Source organism: Strix aluco, chromosome 14, assembly GCF_031877795.1.
Source record: "Strix aluco isolate bStrAlu1 chromosome 14, bStrAlu1.hap1, whole genome shotgun sequence".
NCBI classification, from domain to species: domain Eukaryota; kingdom Metazoa; phylum Chordata; class Aves; order Strigiformes; family Strigidae; genus Strix; species Strix aluco.
In genome coordinates, this window is record NC_133944.1 from 10,838,271 (window position 1) to 10,858,434 (window position 20,164).

The following is a 20,164-nucleotide window of genomic DNA, read 5'->3' on the forward strand; positions in this document are numbered from 1 at the left end:
AATTAACATACACTGCCCAGACAAGCAAAACAAAGCAATATAAAGCACAACACAGCTACCACTTCAAAGAAAAGAAAAATTTCAGTCCCCCCTTCCAAAGTAAAATTCAGCATAATTTTTCTATGAATTTCACAAACTTGGTTTTGGTTTTTTTAGTCAGGCGTGAAACAGACCAGAAAAAAAGAATAATCATTACATTCCTCACCAAGAAACCAATCAATTTTAAAACTGCAAATCAGAACAGTAAATCCCTGAGTAATAAACAAGTCTTATTTACCTTGTAGACTTGAAGGTATAATTTCCTTGTTTTCTTAATGTTGGAGACAATGAGGGAAATTGCAAAAAATCAGGTAGCATCCAATTCAGTAAGCAAATCTGCGGAGCAGCTTCAAATTGTTAAATTGATGAAGCGAGACAAAGAAATCCCTCCTGCATTGTGTCAGTAAAACCACGTCTGATATAACATACACCACAACACAAGTCAGTGGGATTTTTGCCATTGTCCTCAATAGGGCTCAAGTTTCACTGGTGAATTCTTACAGATTCTTTGCTTTGTTGGTAATAAACTGTTTGCAACTCTGGGAGACAAAATCCCCAGCAGACCATCAGGTCTCCCTACCCATTGGCTTGGGCAGCGTTTCCTTGAAGGCACTGGCAATTAGAAGAAACAGGAGTGCAGTGCCTGTGAGGCCCAGCCAGCTGATATTCACAGATCAATAACTCCACCTGGCTTTTTTGCTCCCTTTAAGTCTTAGACAAAGGAGTTTATTTAACAGAAGCAGCTGGCTTTCCTTAATATCTGATTTACTGATGTAACTTTAAATCAAGCATAAGGACTACCACACCAAACTAAGAAAGGAAGTTCAGCTTTTATAATCCTCTATGACAGCTCTTGTGCTCTTAGTTACGGAAGTGTGTTTTTGCAATATATACATTTTACTGCTGGTTGTTAAAATTAAGCAAATATATTTAAAATAAAGTGGGGAGAAAACCATGTCGGGATTGTCAAGCTGTAATTGCCCAGTACTTTGGGTTTTCTTGTCTGTAACAGGAAAATGATGAGGGTACTTACTACAGCAACAGCAGCTTTAACTCTACACTTTTTGTTTGCACAGCCTGGCACATATGGTCCTCTATGAGAAATGCAGCAGTGCTTGAGTGTGCTACGTACCACTGCAAACATATTTATTTCACCCATGTGGGTTACATCTGTGGCTCTAGTGTGGATAAATGTTATGTTCATTATGTGTATGACAGAAGTACGATTTACTGGTGAAGAGCGAGTCTGTAGCATTGCCCCTGCAGCAGGGCTGAGGCAGGAACACAGTGCAGAGATACTCTGGCCTAGGGCTGCAGCAGGCTTGGCTGGGCCTGGCTTTGAGGATTTACTTACTGAACATAAGCTTTCAACAGTAAAAGTAAGTGATTTTTATAATTTGATCCACATTGCTTACTAAAAAGGGCTGTTTCCTTAGATTCTCCAGATTCTCTCGGTCCCCAGTGTTTTTCCCATGAGTTCATACTCAGCAAAGCACGTGCTTCAATGACTTACCAAGAGGCTTACCATAGAAACTTGCTACCTGCTGGCAGCAGAAGCAGTATAGAACTGTGCTGCCTCAAAATGTGGAACAAGGGCAGATTTGTAGCTCAGGACAGAGCTACAGAAGGACAACAAGCTTCTGATGTGGCTTATGCTTCTGACTTCACACAGCATCAGCTCTGCAGTTCCTACTGTAAAGACAGCTGCTCAAAATGCTTCTTTGCATGAGCACACAGGCAGGGGATCCCAATATGCCCCCATTCTGTTAGATTAATAGTAAAATTATCTAATGTTGTAAAGTTTAAAATAAAAACCCCAAAATTTAAAATAGAGTAAATTAATTTTTCTTTACATGTGCTCTGAGGTTCCCAGGTTGTCCATGAGCCTCTCCTACCTTCTCAGGAAGACAGCCCTACAAAAATCGGCAGTAAGTAGTTCAAAGTCAGTAACAGGATAGAACATCCCAGTACCGGCCCAGGAATGATTGAGGAAGGAGCTTGAAGGCAGCAGCCCGTGAGACACCCACTGCCCCAAATGAACTTTGTGCAGGAGTCCCAGGAGGGGTGGATGAGGGCTCAAGTTAAGGGTGATTTCCATGTGCTCTGTGGGAGGAACCTCTCTTTGTTCTTGGTGGGTACGTGTCCATGCTATGTGGCTAACAGCACAGTTTGTGTCTTTGCTGACAGCTTCACCAGAAAGCCCAAGGCTTGAACGGGTCAGGGACCTGAACTGCTGCTTTGATCCAGCGCCGTGGCACATCTGCTGGGAAGCTTTTGCTGCCGCTGGCGAGGCCCCGCGCTGCGTTCGCTGGAGCAGCAATGGTGTGCACCAGGACGCACAACTGCAAGAGACGCTTTCAGCCATCACGCACCTGCTGACTCGAGGTGAGATGTAACTTGTCCCACAAGTAGTAACCTGCAGAAGCACATGGTAACAGCTTGTGTAGTAGATCGGCAAAAAGTGTAATGAAAGATGTGAACGTGTGTTAGAAAAGAACACTTGCCTCTCAAGATTGGTTGTATTTGCACACGTATGTTTGCATTGACAGTGGACTACCTCTCCCATGTCTAATAGATTTGCTTTCCAGGTCTTGTTCTGCACATTTACATGGTCTGTTAGAATTTTTCTTTTTTCCACTTGCCACCCATTCACACACAAACAGATTGCCAATCAATTGCCCTCCACAGCTGGGGACATTTTTGAGTACACAGTTGCTTTTAATGTTTAATTAGGTATGATAACAGGATAAAATGTTCTTGGCATGGCATTGTGCCTACAGCTCAAACTTGCAACATACTTCTCACAGGGTGCTCAGCACCTAGCAGCGTAAGGACACCACTCAGGTACCTATTGTTAGGGCTCGGTCAGTATTTCTGCCATCAACGCGGATGATCAGCAGGGACTTGCAACTTAGTTGCAAAAAAAATTAACTGTAAGCTACCTTAGTATTGGAGGTCTCAGTTCAGTAGCCATTTCGGGGGTGTTGTTTTCCAACAGCCTTTTCCGTGTGTATACAGATGTAAATGGCAAGCAGTGCTGGCTCTCCCGGATCAACGGACAAAGCTCTTGCAAAGTTACAGACAGTAGCGTGCTTTTTTAAACTCGTGTCACTTCATAGATTGCTGTAGGCCACAGTATGTTTATTATATGTCTTAGTACTACTTTTTTTTTTTTTTTAAGACTATATAAATAACTGCAAATAATTATCAGCTGCCGTGCTGAAGCACAGGTCCCTTCGGCGGAGTCACTGGGCCAGTCCCGGGATCTCGTACAGGTGTGAGCCGTTTGCAACCGCGGGGCCGGTCCCGTAACCCCTGGCCGCCACAGGCACCACCGCGATCCGGGGGGTTTCACCGGGCGCACCCCGGCAGGAGGGCGGGAGAGAGCTGCCCCTGCCCGCGGCGGGACGAGGCCGCGGGTCCCGCCGGAAAGTTCCAGTCCGGGGCGAGAGCGGCGGAGCCGCCGGGCGGGCGGGAGCCCCGGGCAGGCGTGAGCCCCGGGCAGGCGTTCCACGCCGCCCCCACTCCTCCCCGCCAGGCCCCTCCGTGCGGGGCTTCCCCCGGGGCGCTCCGCCGAGCCCCCGCGGGGGGACCCTCCTCAGCCCCCCTCTTCCCGCCCGGCGGCGGCCCGGGGCGCGGTGACAGCCTCGCCGCCTCCCGGTCCGCGGCCAGCAGCGGCACCGCCCGCCCGCCGGCCCCGGGCAGGGCTGGGCGAGCGCCGGCCGAGGAGGAGAGCGGGCGGCGCGGAGGGGAAGCTGCCGACCCCGCCGCCGAGCAGCGCCGCGGCCGCCCTCTCCCTGACTGACTCGGTGAAAATCATTGTTTGGCTCCGGCATTAACTACATTCCAGCGGGACGCAGCGCCCAGTCTCCTTCCTCGCATTCCTGCCCCACACAAAGGAGTCCCTGCCTCGCCGCGCCCCGCGCTCCGCTCGCCGCGCCGCAAAGCCCCTCCGGGCCGGCCGCCGCCTTCGCCCCCCGCCCGGGGGTGCGGGCCGGGCCGCGGCCCCGCCGCGGGGCGGCCGGCCGGGGGCGGCGGGGGCAGGGAGCCGCCGAGCGCAAATTCCTCCGCGCAGCGCGCCATTGACTGGACCGAGCAACTTATTTAAGGCTGGAAAGTGACACAGGGGCTCCTCGTCTCCGCTCGCCGCGCTCCGCCGGGCAGCCCGGCCGTACCGAGCCGAGCGCCGCGGCGCGGGGATGCCGCTGAGGTGACTGCCGCCCGGCCCGGCCGCCGCCGAGCAGCCCTCCGGGGAAGGAGCCGCGTCCCGCCGCTGCCCCGCCAGGACCGCGTGAAGGGGCTTTCTGTTGGGGTGTGTTTTGGGTTTGAGGTTTTTTTTTTTCTCTCTCTCCTTCTCTCTGCTCCGGGCTGTGCTTTCGCAGAGAGTTCGCCGTCCCTCCCCCGGCCCGCGCCACCGGGCTCCGGCCGAGCATGGAGAAGTACGAGGAGGACATGGCACTGAAGGCCACCAAGTTCATGGAGGATCTGTCCCTCTACGAGCCCTGCCCGGAGGGTCTGTACGGCCGGGGCGGCCGCCGGGACCTGGCGCTGCACCCCGACCTGGAGGAGACCAAGCGGGTCATCGCCGCCCACATGACGGCGGAGCAGCGGGGCCGGAAGATGAACGGCACCGCCGCGCCGCCGCCCGCCGAAGCCTTCCCCGCCGCCGCCCCCTGCGGCAAAGCCTACCCGCCCGCCGCGCCGGCCGCCCCGCTCCGCGCCGCCAACGGCCGCGCCGCCGCCACCGAGCCTCCGCCGGCCGCGGGGCCGCCGTGCTGCGAGGAGGGGCTGTGCACCCGCTCCGAGGTGGCGCTGCCCTGCTACAGCGGCTTCGCCGACAAGGGCAAGCGCTACTCGGCCGAGGGCTACCGCTACGCCGCGGGCAGCGCCTACGAGGGCGGCTACGTGGCCAAGGGCGGCGGGCGGGCGCCCGGCGGCCCGGACGGCAAGTACGGCGCCGCCAGCCCGCGGGCCAGCCTGGCCGGCTCCTCGCCGGGCCCCGTCGCCGAGCACGGCAAGTTCTCCAGCCCGCGCTCCAGCCTGGGCGGCGCGGCCGCGCTGCCCTACGAGAAGTTCTCCAGCCCCCGCTCCAGCCTGGTGGTGCCCGGGCAGGAGAAGTACGGCAGCCCCCGCGCCAGCCTGGTGCAGTACGACGGCGCCGCCCTCAGCCCCCGCTCCAGCTACGCCAGCACGGCCAGCGACACCAGCAAGCACTCCAGCCCGCGCGCCAGCCTCACCAGCTACGACGGCGGCGGCGGCAGCAAGCCCAGCAGCAACCGCACCAGCGGCATCAGCATGGGCTACGACCAGCGCCACGCCAGCCCCCGCTCCAGCACCGCCAGCCAGTACTCCTGCACCACCAGCCCCCGCTCCAGCTACTCGGACTGCCGCTACGGCCCGCCGGGCAGCGCCGAGCCGGAGGGGGCGGGCGGCGCCGGGCTCGCCCTGGCCAGCCCCCGCTCCAGCCTCTGCGGCCCCGAGGGCCGCGGCGCGGCGGGCGCCGCCGTGGTCAGCCCCCGCTCCAGCATCTCCAGCCAGAGCTCGCGGAGCTCCCGCGGCTCCATGAGCGCCTACCCCGAGCTGCAGCTGCCCTCGCCCCGCTCCTCCCTGCTGGGGCCCGGCCTGCAGGAGGACGGCGCCGCGCCCGACCTGGGGGACGTCTACCACAAGATCCATGCCCAGTCCCCGCCGCGGCACGACCAGCAGCACCCGCCCGCCGCCCCCGAGGCCGCGGCCCCCTACGCCTACAGCCCGACCAAAGGCTCCTCGCCGGCCCCCAAGTTCAAGCTGCCCTACCAGGTGACGCCGTGCCGGGAGAGCGGCCCCAGCCAGGCGGAGAGGCGGCTGGAGGCGCTGACGCTGGAGCTGGAGAAGGAGCTGGAGATGCACATGAAGAAGGAATACTTCGGTGAGGGGGCCGCCGGGCCGGGGCGGCGGGCGGGCGAGGGGCGGCGGGGCGCGGGGCCTGCCCGCAGCCGGGCGGGTCGGGCTGTGGGGAAGGCGGGCGTGCGGCGCCCAGGGCCGCTCGGCACCAGGTGCCAGCCGAAGCCCCGCACCGCCCCAGGTGCTGTTTGTCTAACTGGTGTCAGAAGAGCTGGCACCACAGCTCGCTCCCGGGGTTTGATCTCGCTCCCGTCTCTTCCCTGCGCGGTTTGCCGGGACGCGCGGTGCTTTCCCTTCCACGTGCGGGTGGGAGACTTGGCTGAGGTGTCTGAGGAGCCGTCCGGGCTGTCGGGGCTTGGCCCAACGCTCGTTGGCCTCCCTCCTGGGCTGTTGAAGCTTCACCGGTGACCTCCCACATCCCTGAGGATGTGGCGTTTGCGATCGTGCTCTTAGGCCGTCTGTGATTATCTTTTATAGATGACGAGCGTGGCCGGTTAAGTAATTTTTAGCGCCTCGTTCAATAAAATCCCTGTGCTAGTTGGGAGTGCCTGTGGGAGCCCCGCATTGTCTCTGCCCTGCGAGGCCTGGCAGGGCCTGCTCAGCGCGGAGGGCTGTCGGGGGTCACTGTCGTCCCTGGAGCAAGAGGGGAGTTTGAGGGAGAGGAGACCCCTCTGTCTGTGCTGAGGCTCAGGCAACCTGTTGGTCGTCTCCTGAATTTTTGTTGCTTCTTTATAGAAATCTTTATTATAATAATAATCTCTTGAAATGAGTGAACACGTTTTGTCGTCACGCTAGTCAGGATTAAGCTCCCTTGTCTGTCTTACTTTGTACTGGGTGGAAAGGCCAAAATGCCTTTGAAAGATGATCCTGGAGTGTGCAAATACTGCCTTGTTTCTCCTGTGCTGGGGACTGCAGATGAACCGGGCAGCTGCGGGACCCGGGTAGCCTTCGGGAGCAGTTTGTCCCCTGCCTGAGCGAGGGGTGAGGGCTCTCGTACTGGGGTGTAAGAGCTTGTGGCAGAGGAGGAAGAAAGAGGCCTCCGAAGGTGAGGGGCAGTGGATGATGCAGCCCCCGTGGGTGGCTGTTGAGGGGACAGCTATCTCTGTGCCTTTGTGCGCTGCCTGGGTGTGCAGAGGCTCCCTGGCTGTGCGTGGTTTCTGACCGACACCAGTGTTGCTGAGGATGGAGATGTGTTACCTTAGTCGCTGGTTTAAACATGAGGATTCATACTGCTTTTGGCACAGCATTGGGGCATTCTGCATGGAAGGAGTTGCAGGGCTCCTTGAAGTGTCTGTGAGATGCTTATGGTGAGACAGACCTGAGCCCATCAGTGGAGGTAGCAAAGTAGTACTCTCCCCTACCAGACAAGACCTTCCTGTGAACTGCAGTGGCATAGCTTCTACAAGCTCTTGTGCCCAGACAAAGGAAGCTGAATACAGTGCTTACTGCTTCCCCCCATCCCATGTGGGGCTAAGAAAGCTGATGGTCATCCACTGCATCTTTTGCAGGGTCATGGCACCTGGCGTGGTACTCACCAGCTGAGTGACTCCAGCTGAGGACAATAATGGTTCATTTACGAGTATCAGCAGAAGCTGGATGGGAGGGCTTGTTAATACACTAACTGCAGGAGATGTTACCTTCAAAATTTATGTGGCATATAGTGGGAGATTGAGAAATAAGATGTATTCAGAGTAAGAAACCACTTACAGCTGTCCTGAGCCTCTGAGAGGGGTTTCCAGTGGCCCAGAAATCTGGGTGTGTGATCAGAGAGTCCAGGAGTAGCCCTGGAGAATCTGTCATGAGTGGGTTTTTCTTAGAAAAATTTGCCTGTTGCAAGTGTCACTACTCGCAGGTTATTCTCTAGCGACGTGTTGCAGCACGCCCTAAACCTCAGCAGAATCTGTCCTATGTAGGATCAGCAGTAAGCTTGCGCCTTTGTGCCTAGAGTGCGAGTGTACCAGCTGCTCGGTAGGTATTTGTTGTAGCAGCACAAAGAAGTGCTGCTGTGACTTGCACCCTGGAGGCAGATGAAACCCAGAAAATTGGGGTGCTTTAAAAGAGAAAGTTGATTTCTCTGTGTTACTGAGGTTTTGATAAATCCAGGTGGACTTGATAGCACATTTCTGGTTCCAATCACCCATGGAGGTGAATGCTGAGCTTTGTCTGAGCAAGTGCATGAGGGGTTGGCAGGGATGACGGCAGGCTGATGGGTCAGAGACAAGGAGAGTGAGAACAGGATGGGGAGAAATCTGCTATTTAGTTTGATTTACCTGAGAGAGTCTTAAGCAATGTTAATAGAGGGAAGCAAGGAGAAATGCATTGATTTGCATAGCAGCTCGCACATACTACAGCTGAAGTCTTTGCTTACGCATTCACTCCTTAGCGCTGGTGTCTGGCGTGCTCTGAAGGCAGTTGTGGGGTATTTTGTGATGCCCATGGAGAAGAGAGGAGGACAGAAATGTGGAGCCAATAGTCTAACAAGGTAGAGGGAACAGAGAAGATGGTTTAATGCTCATTAATTAGATAAGCTTAATTGTCCAGTGAGTAACTGTTTACGTGAGGACACTGGTAATTTTACTGTGTTCTGCGCCTGTCCCCAGTCCCTGTCCTGTCTGTCCCCGTGTCATGTGTCGTTCCACCCCACCCCCCCCACCCCAAACCAAGAAAAATTTGAAAAATTGAGGCTCTGGGGGAGTCAAGGAGCATTCACCCTGGCAGGTCTAGGGAACTGACAGCCATCTCTGCCCATGGTGGTGTGAGCAGCACTGTGCTGGGAGCTTTGCTTTACTGCCTCACCTTCTCCATCCTCCCTGTTCTTTTGGCAGGCTTCAGTGCATCTGTAGAGAGAGGGAAAACGCCCTTCCGCAGTTGGTTTAATCTGACTGAAGATGACAGTGCCGCAAAAGGAGGGCTCTGCATCTGTCCTACCCACAGTTGCACAGCTGAGAGGTAGCACCCTGCTGCTTCCAAGTGCTCCCACCAGCACGTTGCAGCCACATGTGCTCGCTGATTTTACAGAAAACGAAGCCTGCACAGAAGAAAGGGGAGAGGGAGGGTTGTGTCGGGCTGGATTGGTGAGCTGCTCCAATTCATCCCTGTCGATGAGGTGACTGGAGCTGACCCAGACAGGAGGGTGCAGGCAGAGGATTACTAGAGGCTGAGACTGTTTCTTTGGCAGCAGCCTGCGGTTGGATTGGGTAAAGATGTTGAGACTTTGTTCCCTTGTAGCTGCTTCCTATGCAACCCCTGCCCAAACTGCTTCATCCTCAACCCTCTGAGACCCCCTGTCTGTCCCCTGTCAAGGCACTGACAGTTTAGTAAATGTGCTTGGTTTAGTGGCAGATGCTGAGAAGAGAGGTAATGAAAAAGCACTTTCACTCACTTTCATAACTGTTCTCAGCTGAGCATTCATACGTGAGAGGTGAATTGCTAAAAGTTGTGTTTCAGGGATGTTTTAAATTGAATGTGCATTCTGAGGTGTCAACAGGACATTTGTGGGTGTTGGGAAGTCATTAGCTCAGGTGCTGTCTTAAATTCTTTTCACTTTGCAGAATTCTTCAGTCTGATGTCTAGGTGTTGAAAAAGATGGTTTCTTTGGAAAGAAAGAAATTGGAAAATTGGGTTTTGGCATGTCCATCCAAGCCGAAGCAATCCTTGTAGGACTGACTGCAAACCTGCAGCTTGTCATCTCCTGGGCAGGGAAATGTCATTGTGTTGAACAGTCGTGCTGATTTGGCTGTTGTTTTTGAACCAGATCTCTCTGTACATCTTGTGGCTCCGCTGGTGAATTGTCAGAAATGGAAGGAGAGTCAACGGAGGGGTGCAGGCAGCAGTCATGTGCTCCTGACAGCCCCTGCTTTGTCACAGACGTCGTCCAACAAGGGCTGTCTGCTCATCTTGGTCAGGGTGGTGGCATCCAGTGCAAGAAGCGACTTAATTGTCTCACTGTCTTGAACTAAAGAGGAGGTGGAAGCAGCACGGTGAGACTAGGGAGGCGGGGGAGTGTGGATTGCTTCCTCCCTGTGCAAAGTCTATAGAGAGAGACAAGCAAGTTTGCAATCTTGCTGGTGTCCTTCAACACCCCTGTGCAGTGTCCTTTGTGCAGATTGTGCTTTTCCTCATCTTGGCACCTTGAGTGTCTTCTCCACCCCTTGCTGCCACCTCACCCCCTTATCCCTTGCATCTGAATGCAGAATGCTGCAAGTTCCTACCACATGAGGTACTCCTCAGTGAGAAACAACCAGTCCTGTCACAGTGAGCTGTCACCTTTCTCATCTTCCACAGGCACCTTTGTCTGACCCTTCTCCACCCTGAGGGAAACGGCCCCTTTCTCAGTACCCTGTAGCAGGGGTCGGTTAACATTTCAGAAGGAGACACAAAGTCTGGATTCTGTTAATAACTAGTCATCTGTCCAGCAAAAGGTCATTCTTACCCTCAAAAGTAGGTTTGACTTTTGAGAGCTCCTGGATCTTTCCAGAATGCCACCCAGGAGTACCAGCACACATTTTTTGGAACACCACCAAGAAATGCTGCTGATAACATCCTGTTGAAAAGCCTTTGGCCTGGTGGGTAAGTGAAGGGAAGGAATGGAACCCTAGTCCCATCTGGGCCCTTTCTGCCCTTTATGTACATACTCATCCATGCAAATCCGTTTCTTTGCATTGAGAAATCCTGCTGGTGTTGCAGGACTGGCTTTTGGGCCCTACAACGTGCTTGTGAGTTCAGAGTTGTATGTTCATGTTTCTTTTGTGTGTGCAGGTTGATGTGACAGCAGGGTGTATATACAAGTGAGATCAAAATTAAGACAGGTAATAGTGGTAAGCCTGTAGAAGCTGCATTGCTTAAAGATGAGATTTGAAAATCTGAATGAAATTTAGGTGAGCTTGCAGTTGGTGACTGAAACGCTTGACATGTTTGCTAAAGCATTGTTTTCTGTCTCATGATTTCCTGAAGCTTTCTTTGTGAAATGTTAAATCTTTCCTATTTCCATGAAAATAGAGGTATCGGTTGATAAATCGCACTGGTTTTGTAAATAAGCAAAGATTTATTGTCTGGGAATTGCTTCATATTTCTCTTTATCTGGGCCTAGAAATCCACTCAGCTTTGATAAGCAGTTGAGATCCTTCAGCTTTTGCATTCGAGGCTGTCCTCTGGAAAAGGATTTGTTTTCCACTGGATTTGAGCCTTTAATAGGTAAACATCTAAATAGAAATAAACTTACACAGTGTGGTCTCCTGAAGTGTTCAAACAGGTCACGTACTTGAGAGTTTGGTTTTGCTAATCTCCCAATTACAGCTAGAAAATATATTGTTGGAACTGATTTGAGAGTGGTCAGGCTTTTTTAGCTGAAGTGCAAGAAGACCCTCAAAAATGGGGTCAGATAAGGGAGGTGCGTGTTCACTGGGGAAGGTGCAAGAAGAGCTGCAGCAGGAGATGGTGGGGTGTGTGTGAATTAGCAGCATCCTGGTGGCTCACAGCTAGTGGGAGCCTGCCCTCTTGTCACTGATCCTGCTCTGAGGCAACAGGCAGGGCAGGCTGCGGGTGCGTGAAGGGGAGAGTGAGTGGTGCTGCCGCGGGTGCCTGGGTGCATGAGAGGAGAGGAGAGGGGGAGAGACTGAATGATGGGCTGAATGAGTCAAGAAAATGATGGTAAATAGCAATAGGGGAAGCCTGGAGCTGGAGGGTCATCCAAAGGGAGGAAGAAGTAGGGGGGCAGGGGGAGAGAATGTAGAAAGAATTCAAGACAGCCAAGAGGATGCAAAAAATAAGTGTGATAACACAAGTCAACAGAGCTGGAAAAAAGAAGTCTCTTTTTGTCTATGGTATGAAATATTGTGTGAAGGATGTGGGAGTGGTCCTAGATGACTTCTTGTAGTCCCTGCTAGCTGTGCACATGCTGGTGAGTCTCCCTGAAGTTGGAAAGTGATAAACCAAGTCATGTGTGATAACAGGATGGGAAGAGATGTGCTGTATGAGTGTGTTTTATATTTTATTAAGTATTAGATGCATGTAACGAACAATTAACATTAAACGGAAATCTGAGCCATTATAACTTGCAGAGAAGCATGTGTTATGAATGGAGACAACTGCTTTCTTACCTTTGGTTGCAGGAAACTTGACTGTGAATATGGGTACTATTTGACGGCGAATGTTGTTTGCTTGGTTTTGTGGTTTGTGCTTTTATTTTTGGGTTCTGTTGTTATAAAAGCACTGCGTGTGGAGGGGGATGGTGACTTCCAAGGAACTGCCACGTGTTTACCACAGGTGAGGTTTCTGATACAGAGGTTTGGATGTATAATACAGAGTTGGAATAGGCATATGCACTGGTGTGTTATAGTAACAACTAGTTTAATTTTTACCCTCTCCTGTCACCTTATGGCTTGGGAAGTGTACCTGTGTGCATGCCCCTGTGAAAGTCATACCTGGTTGCTTCTGAGCCACAGGGTGTTGCAGCAGTGTGCCAAGGGGGAGGGAAGGGGTGAGCCGCCCAGCTCTACGGGTCTGAAGTAAAGGGGATTGTTTACATGCAAAATGCGTGTGGAGAAGGAAGTTTCTTTTTGCCTCTTTCAAAGAGTCCGTATCCTTGTGAAAAGGCTACTGGTTTGTAAGAGTCGAGTGGAGCCCGTGTTGCCGTTTGCTTTGGTGTGGAGCATGTTGTGCCTCTGGTGATCGCAGAGCCACAGGGCCACTGCATAAAACGCTGAGCAGTTCATTAGATCTGCTCGTTTTTTAGGGCTCTATCACAAGCTCCAAGCCAGGTCTGTATTGCATTTCCGAAGTAAGAGGCTTTCAAATTCCCAGAAGTAACATCAGGCTTTTAAACACACCCTTCTCCCTGTGCCCACCCCCACAAAAAAACCCAAATCAAGTGTGCCTCCTTAGGGTGTCAGGGAGACATCCTAAGCAAGATTCAAAATAAAAAATTGTTCTTCTAGCAGAGTTTAACTTGTACCGGCAGCTGTTTACCTGGCCTCTGTGCCTGATCCTCCATACAGATTTATGTGTGCAAATGTCCCAGTTTGATGTTAAATCACGCACTGGAAATTTGTACACGGTGGTGTGTGAATTGGGAGTAAATCATGTAATGGATTCTGTGGCCGCTGTATTTTGCAGAGTAGAAATGTGACCCTGATGTGAAGGAACAGGTAACTGTCAAAGTAGCTGTAGTTACGTGATTGAAGTTGATGTTTCTTACTGGAAAATTTCCCTGAAGTTGTATCATTTTTACATTTAAAACGTGTAAATGATGCAACTTTGTGTGCTCCTGCTGATGTCTTGATGGCAGCAGCAAGGATACAAGTCTAGGCTGAAATCCTTAATATCCATAGCTAATAAATTAGGATATAAGTGTTTCTGTTACCGACATGTGGATATTGGATATTTGGAAAGCCTTCTCAAAGCAAAAGAATTTGCCAAATACTAAAATTATTATTAAAAAAAAATATGGCAAAGTAATTTTCAGATGTTTAAAAAGGTTGTTCATCAATGGAAAGAAAATAAAAGCAGCGATAAGCCAAACAGTTTTAATAAAACAAAAAATTTTTTGCAGGAATTTAGTAAGCTTTGGGCTTGGCTTCCTACCTGCATCATATGTCCCAAAGGCTATTGCAGGACAGTGCTTCGTAGCACATTGACAGAGTTACGGGCTGGGGTCCTCCTCAGCAGTGCCTGGAGCCCTGTGGTGTCGGAGGGGCATCCCCGTTGTCCCAGGCCCAGCTTGGGCACTGGCAGAAGATGGAATCCTGCGGTGCTGTCTGGTGATGGCTGCCTGCCAGCCAGGTGCTTGGGCAGCTCTCCTTCTTGGGGTGAAGGTGCTGGGATCCTGTGGGGACACTGCTCCCCAGGTCCCCCACCCCGCTGGTGGGAGAGGAAGTGCAGCTGCTCCTGTGGTGGACCATAATAATTTCTTACTCTGTGACTGGAGAAGCTAGGTGTCTCCTAGAGTATTGATTTTTTTTTTTTTTTTCTTCTCCTCTCTCTGTTATGCCCATCCTGGACATAGTGCCTCCTTTCTTACAGGGCTCAGGAATGTATGATACAAAGCAAAACTGAAACAGCAAAAAGGAAGAAATGCAGGAATGTGCATGGTGTCTGTAAGTTTTATTACGAGCTTAAAAAGGCTCGTTTTTGAGGGCTGTGTGCAACTGCCTGAAAGGTTCAAGTCCTGACAGGACGGAGGTACCTGGGGCTGTGATGTGGCATTGCTTGGAGATGCTCCAGGGGCGTGACGGCTCCCGAGGCTGGCAGCAGGATTCCTGTTGTCTTGTTTGAGAGCAGGACCAGCCCTCAGCTCAACAAAATTAACAGATGTGCTAATGATCAACCAATAAATGTCAGTGTTTGGCTGGATTTTTATGCGACTTTTCGCTGTGCCTGTGTGGTTGCTGTCTCTGGAGGTGGATTTTGTCCCTTTTTTCTCCATTGGAGCAGATACTTCTGTTGTGTGGTGTGTGTTATGTCTATTAACCTCACTGTGTTGTTTTAACTACATATCAGCATAGCCTTGTTTGTTACTGTGATGTGAGACAGGAGCACAAGAAAATGGCCAAGCAAGTCATATATCTCTTCCAGCTGGAGTATTTCACATTTTCTGAAACTTCATTCCTTGTTTTTTGGAGCAGTTTTACTAAATCTCTAATGTCACATTTATGTGTTCCAGCAAACTTTTAAGAAAAGGCCTATGACTCATTAAGGAAAAAACCCCAGCACCCCAGAGCACAAACACTCATTTAATGCTCAGCTGAGAACTACTGTACATATAAAACATGTAAGAGCTTACACAGGGGGACTCAGCTGTGGGTAAGGATTTATTGCTAGTGACACCTATTTCCAAATTTGAGATGCTGGAAAAGTTCCTCTCAGCAGGTTTTGTGTGAATACCTGTAGGCAGTTGGGTTTTAAGCCTCCATGTTGCTGTGTTGTTGGGGTTGTGGTGGTACACATGCCCTGGCAAGTGCAGCTCAGCCATCGTCTCACCCAGCGTGGCTGCGAGCCCTGACCCTCCCTGCTGCTAAGAGAAGGGGGCAACAGTGGCAGCTACTGTGTGACTTGGAAGAAGGGGTATATTGGGCTGATTTGGTGCTGCCCATTGGGGTTGGGCTGGCAAGGAGTGTGCCGATGGACGCTGCATGCTGCCTGTGTGCTGTAGGCACCAGAGTTTCCCCTGCGATGAGTTTTGGGGAGCTGAAGTACTTAACAGAGAATTGAGTTCTCCAAGTGCCAGGGATGAGAAGTTAAATGACTTCAAAGAGGGATGTGATTGGGTTGGAATAACACCACAAATACTTAACACTAGATTTGGGGGAGGTGGTTAATTCTGAAGTCTTTAATTGCAGGCAGCAGCACTAAAATGCATCTAGCTTGCTGTGAGGGTTAATGCATGCATTTGTGAATATTGGGGTAAGTGCAGGGAAGTCAGTGTGCTAACATAAAGAATATTAATACCACATATTGTCACGAAATAGCCAGGGAGTCGATCAAATGGACAATGAAGAGGCATTTAATAGGTTATAAAAGGTCATGTCTGGCTATATACCATTGCTTTTTTAAGAATTTTGCTGAACAAGGCTTATTTCGGTTCAGAACACGTTTATAGTTTTTCTGAAAAGTAGATAGCTATTGTGGAAGAACTGCTGGGAACTCTCAGATGTTTTCCTGGCCATCCAAACATTTATTTAATTGGTGAACTGTTCACTTGCGACACTGCAGAACTTCTGGAAAGTGAAAACAAGATGTTTTCTCTCTTTTAATGTGGCCACTTGGAAAAATTAGAAAATTTCAAAGTTAGAGAGACAAAAAGCCATTCCGAAATGCATATTTAGATGCTCCAGCCCGCTTGGATTGTATTTCCTGTAGTCCATGGAGACCCTGTGGCCTCTCCCAGGCATGGGAAATACCCTTTTGTTCTGGCGGTCATTGCATAAACCTTTCTCCTGTGCCACAAGTTTGTCCCCAAGCATATGCAGTGAACTGGAGTCCGGTGAGTAAAGCTCCTGGAAGTTGGGTGGTTCTGCTTCACTTCCTCCATCTCCTTCAATGTCACCTCTGTGCTGACAGTCCCAGCCTGTGGGGTTTTGGAGAGCATCGGGTAAGGCCAGTCGTGAACGCAGGTCCCTGGTTGGGTTAGTGTGGTGCGTTGTGGAACTTGAAACACAGGGCAGGCAACTCTTTGTGGATGTCCCAAATTTAAATGGAAGTAATTTTGAGGTTCGTTTTTGTGCGTGGGCTTTGTGTGTGCAGCACTGCAGAATGCGTGCAGGGCATAGTTGATTTGAAACCTTTGTTAGAAAGGGATTTCTGAGAAGGTAGGGAAAAGTATGATTGTGTTTTATTGTAATAAATCAAGTGCTGACCTGACTGAACTGAGACAGCTGGGGTCTCTGCTGCTGTGGCTTGATTCTGTTTTGCTGACCTCACAGATATGACATTGCCCTCAATAGCGTTAGAGTAGGATCTTGGTTTTGTGTTCTGACTTTGTTCCTGCTGTGAAATTCCTACTAAATCCATTTGTTTGGGCCAGATGATGATGGAAAATAAACACTGGGGGAATGGTTCTGAGCAAGATGATAGTGAATAGACATTGCCAATTATCCACGGTTTCCTCCGCTCAGAAAAGCGTGCTAACCCGGCCATGTGCTGCTGTCTGCTGCCCTGGCTGGTCTTGCTGTCAACATGAAGTGCAGCAGGATTAGACCCATGATCTCTGTGGCCTGTCTTACCTGTCGCTGTTCTTTCCACCTCTCTGTAACTAAGTTAGTTCAAAGAGAATGTTGATTTTTGTTTTTTAAAAAAGGGTAGAAGAAGCAAAAGATGCTGGAGCCCAGCATCAGCTGAGACAAAACAACTGTTTATATCAGGCAGTGGAGAGAACTGTAACAGGTAAAATGTTGGATCTCTGTGTTTCTCTCTGTTGTAGCAGTTGCCATGCTGTTAACCTTGAGCATCTCAATTCTCTGGTGTATATGGGGGAAGCAGGTAATTCCTCAGGGGACAAGGCAGAAGTTCTGATGAATGGCTAATAACTGTTGCAGCTCTTTTTTTGCCAAGTAGTTAAGTGAAAATTCTCTGCCATTGGTGGTTTGCCCATTTTTAATCAAAGCCATGTTTTCCAGATCTAAACATTCAATAGAAAACAGAGCTGCACAACAATCAAGTGTGTTAGAGTCCAGATTTTGGGCTGGTTTGAGAAATAAGCATGTAATTTTCTGAAGCGTAGGTCAGTAGCTGGTCTTCTTAGAAAGTGTGTTGGCTTGTTGTACCTGTTCTGGCTAGGGCAGGGCTGTGCCTCTGTGGTGCAGCCCTGTGAAGTAGTAGTAGCTCACAGCAAGTGATGCACTTGCTCTGGTGGAAAATCCCTGCGATTCAGGTGCAGACCTTAGTGACTTAGAAAAAAACCCTCAAGATTTGTCAAAATAAAATCCATACAAGGTATTAACTAATTAAATTTTTATTTAGAAAATGGACCACTTACCTGATAAATCCAGACCTCCCTCATTCATGACAGCCCTGTTTAGGTCACAGGGACAAGTTTGACTTGTTTCTGACAGCTTGGAGTCATCTCTAGTTGTTTTTATTACACCACAGAGATCAGGGAGTAAGTAAATTCACTTTTACCCTTGCTGTGTTTCGCTACCTGGCCTGCCCAGCCACCTCTGTACCTCCCAGGATGTATCTACTGTGGAACTGTTGGGTATATGGCTGCTTTGTGCTTTGGCTGTAAAAGTAATGTGCTGTTTGCCTGCTAACTTGGTATCTTGACAGATAGACACCAATTTCCTGCAAATTATGATGTAAATAACAAAGAGCAGGTGGAGTTAATGGTGTGAAAGAGGGCTATAAGCTCCGTAAAGTCCTGCTGACCTCTTTCAGCTTGTACAAAGCCATCTATCGGCATGGAGTCCCCACATTGCTCTGCTCCCTCAAAAGATGGGTTTATGGAAGATGCATGTGATTCCTAGGAAAGCTCCTCCTTGCAGAAGCTGTGATCCCACTGTCTTGGGGCACTGAAGTGTCAGTGTGAAGAGACTAGAAACAAAGACTGAACCTGGCTTTTCCATGCGTGTGACTTTAGGCAGGATGGAGTAGAGCTTATGTCCAGAAGTGGAGTTCTGCATCCTCTGTTTTTCTTCTCCTTGTCATCATCTGCCCAGAACAGAAGTAACTTAGAGGTATCAAGATCTAAACCTGGAGAGGATGTAGAGAGCAGAGGAACAGGAATGAAAATGCGTGATGCATGTGACACCCATTGCCTCTGGTCTGCAGGTGGTTATAGAGAGTACCCTGATGCTCTGTGTGCTGGGGGCTCTGGGTACTGTTGCCACTTCCAGTGTTTTTTCCTAAAATTTTGGTGGCCATCATGTGTTGTCTCAGATGCTGTTTTACAAACAATTAGAAGAAAGCTTGTTGTTTTGCTTGGCCTGGAAGGAGAATCTCCCAGTCTTATTTCTGTATGTTAGTTTTGAGGGAGATGTTCCTGTGTAAGGTTGGTGAGTGTGGCCATACCAGGAGGTGTTGCCTGGTCTTGGAGAGTGGTGCAGGGCTTCCTGGCAGCTGCACAAGCAACACCTGCAAAGCAGATCACAGCCCAATTCAGAGAGAGGGGAAAAAATCAAATCCATGGCAGGTTTGGGCTTGGAGCTTTGAACACAGCACAAGGCAGGCGCAAGGCAAGGTTTGCCCTTCGCTGTAGTTCCTGGCTGAGTGGAGGCATGGCAATTCACTCATCAAATTCCACCTTGCCCTAGAGCTTCAGAGAGCCCTTGTGCTGTGGGGTGGAAGGACTCCGGCGTGCCAGACTACACTCTTAAAAAAGCAAAACCAAAAAACATTCCTGACCTCTTAGGAAAAGGAGAAAAGAGATGGGATAGCTTGGGTCAGGCTGAAACAGCTGTGCATGCTTACTCTTTTGGGAAAAGGCTTTCTCAGCCCCTGTTCCACACCTGGGAGGAATTCAGGCCCGTGAAGAACCAGCCCAGAAAGAGGTGATCCCCAGAGGCTGATTTGCATTTATTCACAAAGAAAATACTTTGAAGATGATCCAAGTGCAGACATGCAAATCGACTTTCTGGTGTGCCAAGTGTGTGAAGCTCTCCCTCTCCCTGCTGCCACCTCTGCTCCCCATCTTGCAGGGGCTTTGCCTGGCTTCCTGCGGCGGGAGGACAGGAGTGACAATGGGCAGGAGCGGGGAGCAGCTTCGACCCATCTAGACACAGTAGTGGCCTGGCTCTGGCTAGGCACCTTGTCTTGCTTTTGTCTAATTTATTTCTGTACCTCATGAAAGGAAAAAAAAAAAAACCAACAACAAAAAACCAAACCACAAAACATGCTAGCTCCCGAGTTTAAGGCCAAATCTTGGACTCCTTTGTGGGCAGAACTTCCTTTGAAATTACTGGGTGTTTTGCTTGGTTAAAGACTGGCAGATTAGGAAACCTGGTGTTAAGATTATTGCAAGGTCAGAAAAAGGGTGCATTGTAAGGTCCAGAGGAAGTACTTTCTTTCCTTTTTCTGACAAAGTATCCCATGAATAATGAGTATTGGCTTAGAGTTTTTTCATTTTCAAATAGGTTGGTCCACACAGTGGTGGCCCCACGGGGAATTTCTGACCCTGCTCTGCACGTGGGCCAGCAAGCTGAGGGGCTGCCGAAGGCCGCTGTGCCTGGGTCAGAGCAGAGCTGGGGACTCACGGACCGACTGCCCTGCCCTCCAGAGGTGCAGTGTGTGTGCCTGGGGACTTTCAGCATGGAGCTGTATCCCACCCGTAGGAACTGGGGGTCGGCAGCAGCAGTACTGGTGGGGTGAGGGTAGGCTCCAGGCTGCTGCTGAGGGCACACAACCATGCACAAACACTAGCTGGGCCTGAAGCCGCAGATGTCAGGTTAGCAAGTGATGTAAAATTTCTTCCTTTTTTCCTCCAACTGTCCCAGCCCCTGTAGTTGAGTGAGAGTGATGTGCATCAGCTGATCCCAACAGAGTTCCTCTCATTTCTGATCTTTTGCAGGGGGGTTGTCCATGCCTTGACTCCTGTACCCTCTCAACCTGCAAATACAAGGCCTGTGCAGACTTGTACAAAGACCGTGGCATCTGCAAGGAGGTAGCTGCTCTGGTCCCTCGGTTGCTACAAATTTTGCCATGATACTTAAAAGCAGAGAGGAAGAGGTGTGCAGTGGTGGGGTGGGGGAAATGGCTCTTCAGAGAGTGAGTCACTCTGGGAGTGCCCACTGCAACTGGGCATTTGGGGAGCTTT

The 20,164-nt window shown here is 50.6% G+C and overlaps 1 protein-coding gene across 1 annotated transcript in view; it reads left to right on the forward strand.

The window, feature by feature from the left end:
• Positions 1 to 4,103: 4,103 nt before the first annotated feature.
• The window catches only part of WTIP (WT1 interacting protein), an 85,996-nt gene continuing 69,935 nt past the window's right edge, over positions 4,104 to 20,164 (forward strand). The window contains exon 1 of the mRNA XM_074839793.1: positions 4,104 to 5,947. Coding sequence (XP_074695894.1) covers positions 4,471 to 5,947 — 1,477 coding nt within the window. The 5' untranslated portion in view covers positions 4,104 to 4,470. The remainder of the gene's footprint in view (positions 5,948 to 20,164) is intronic.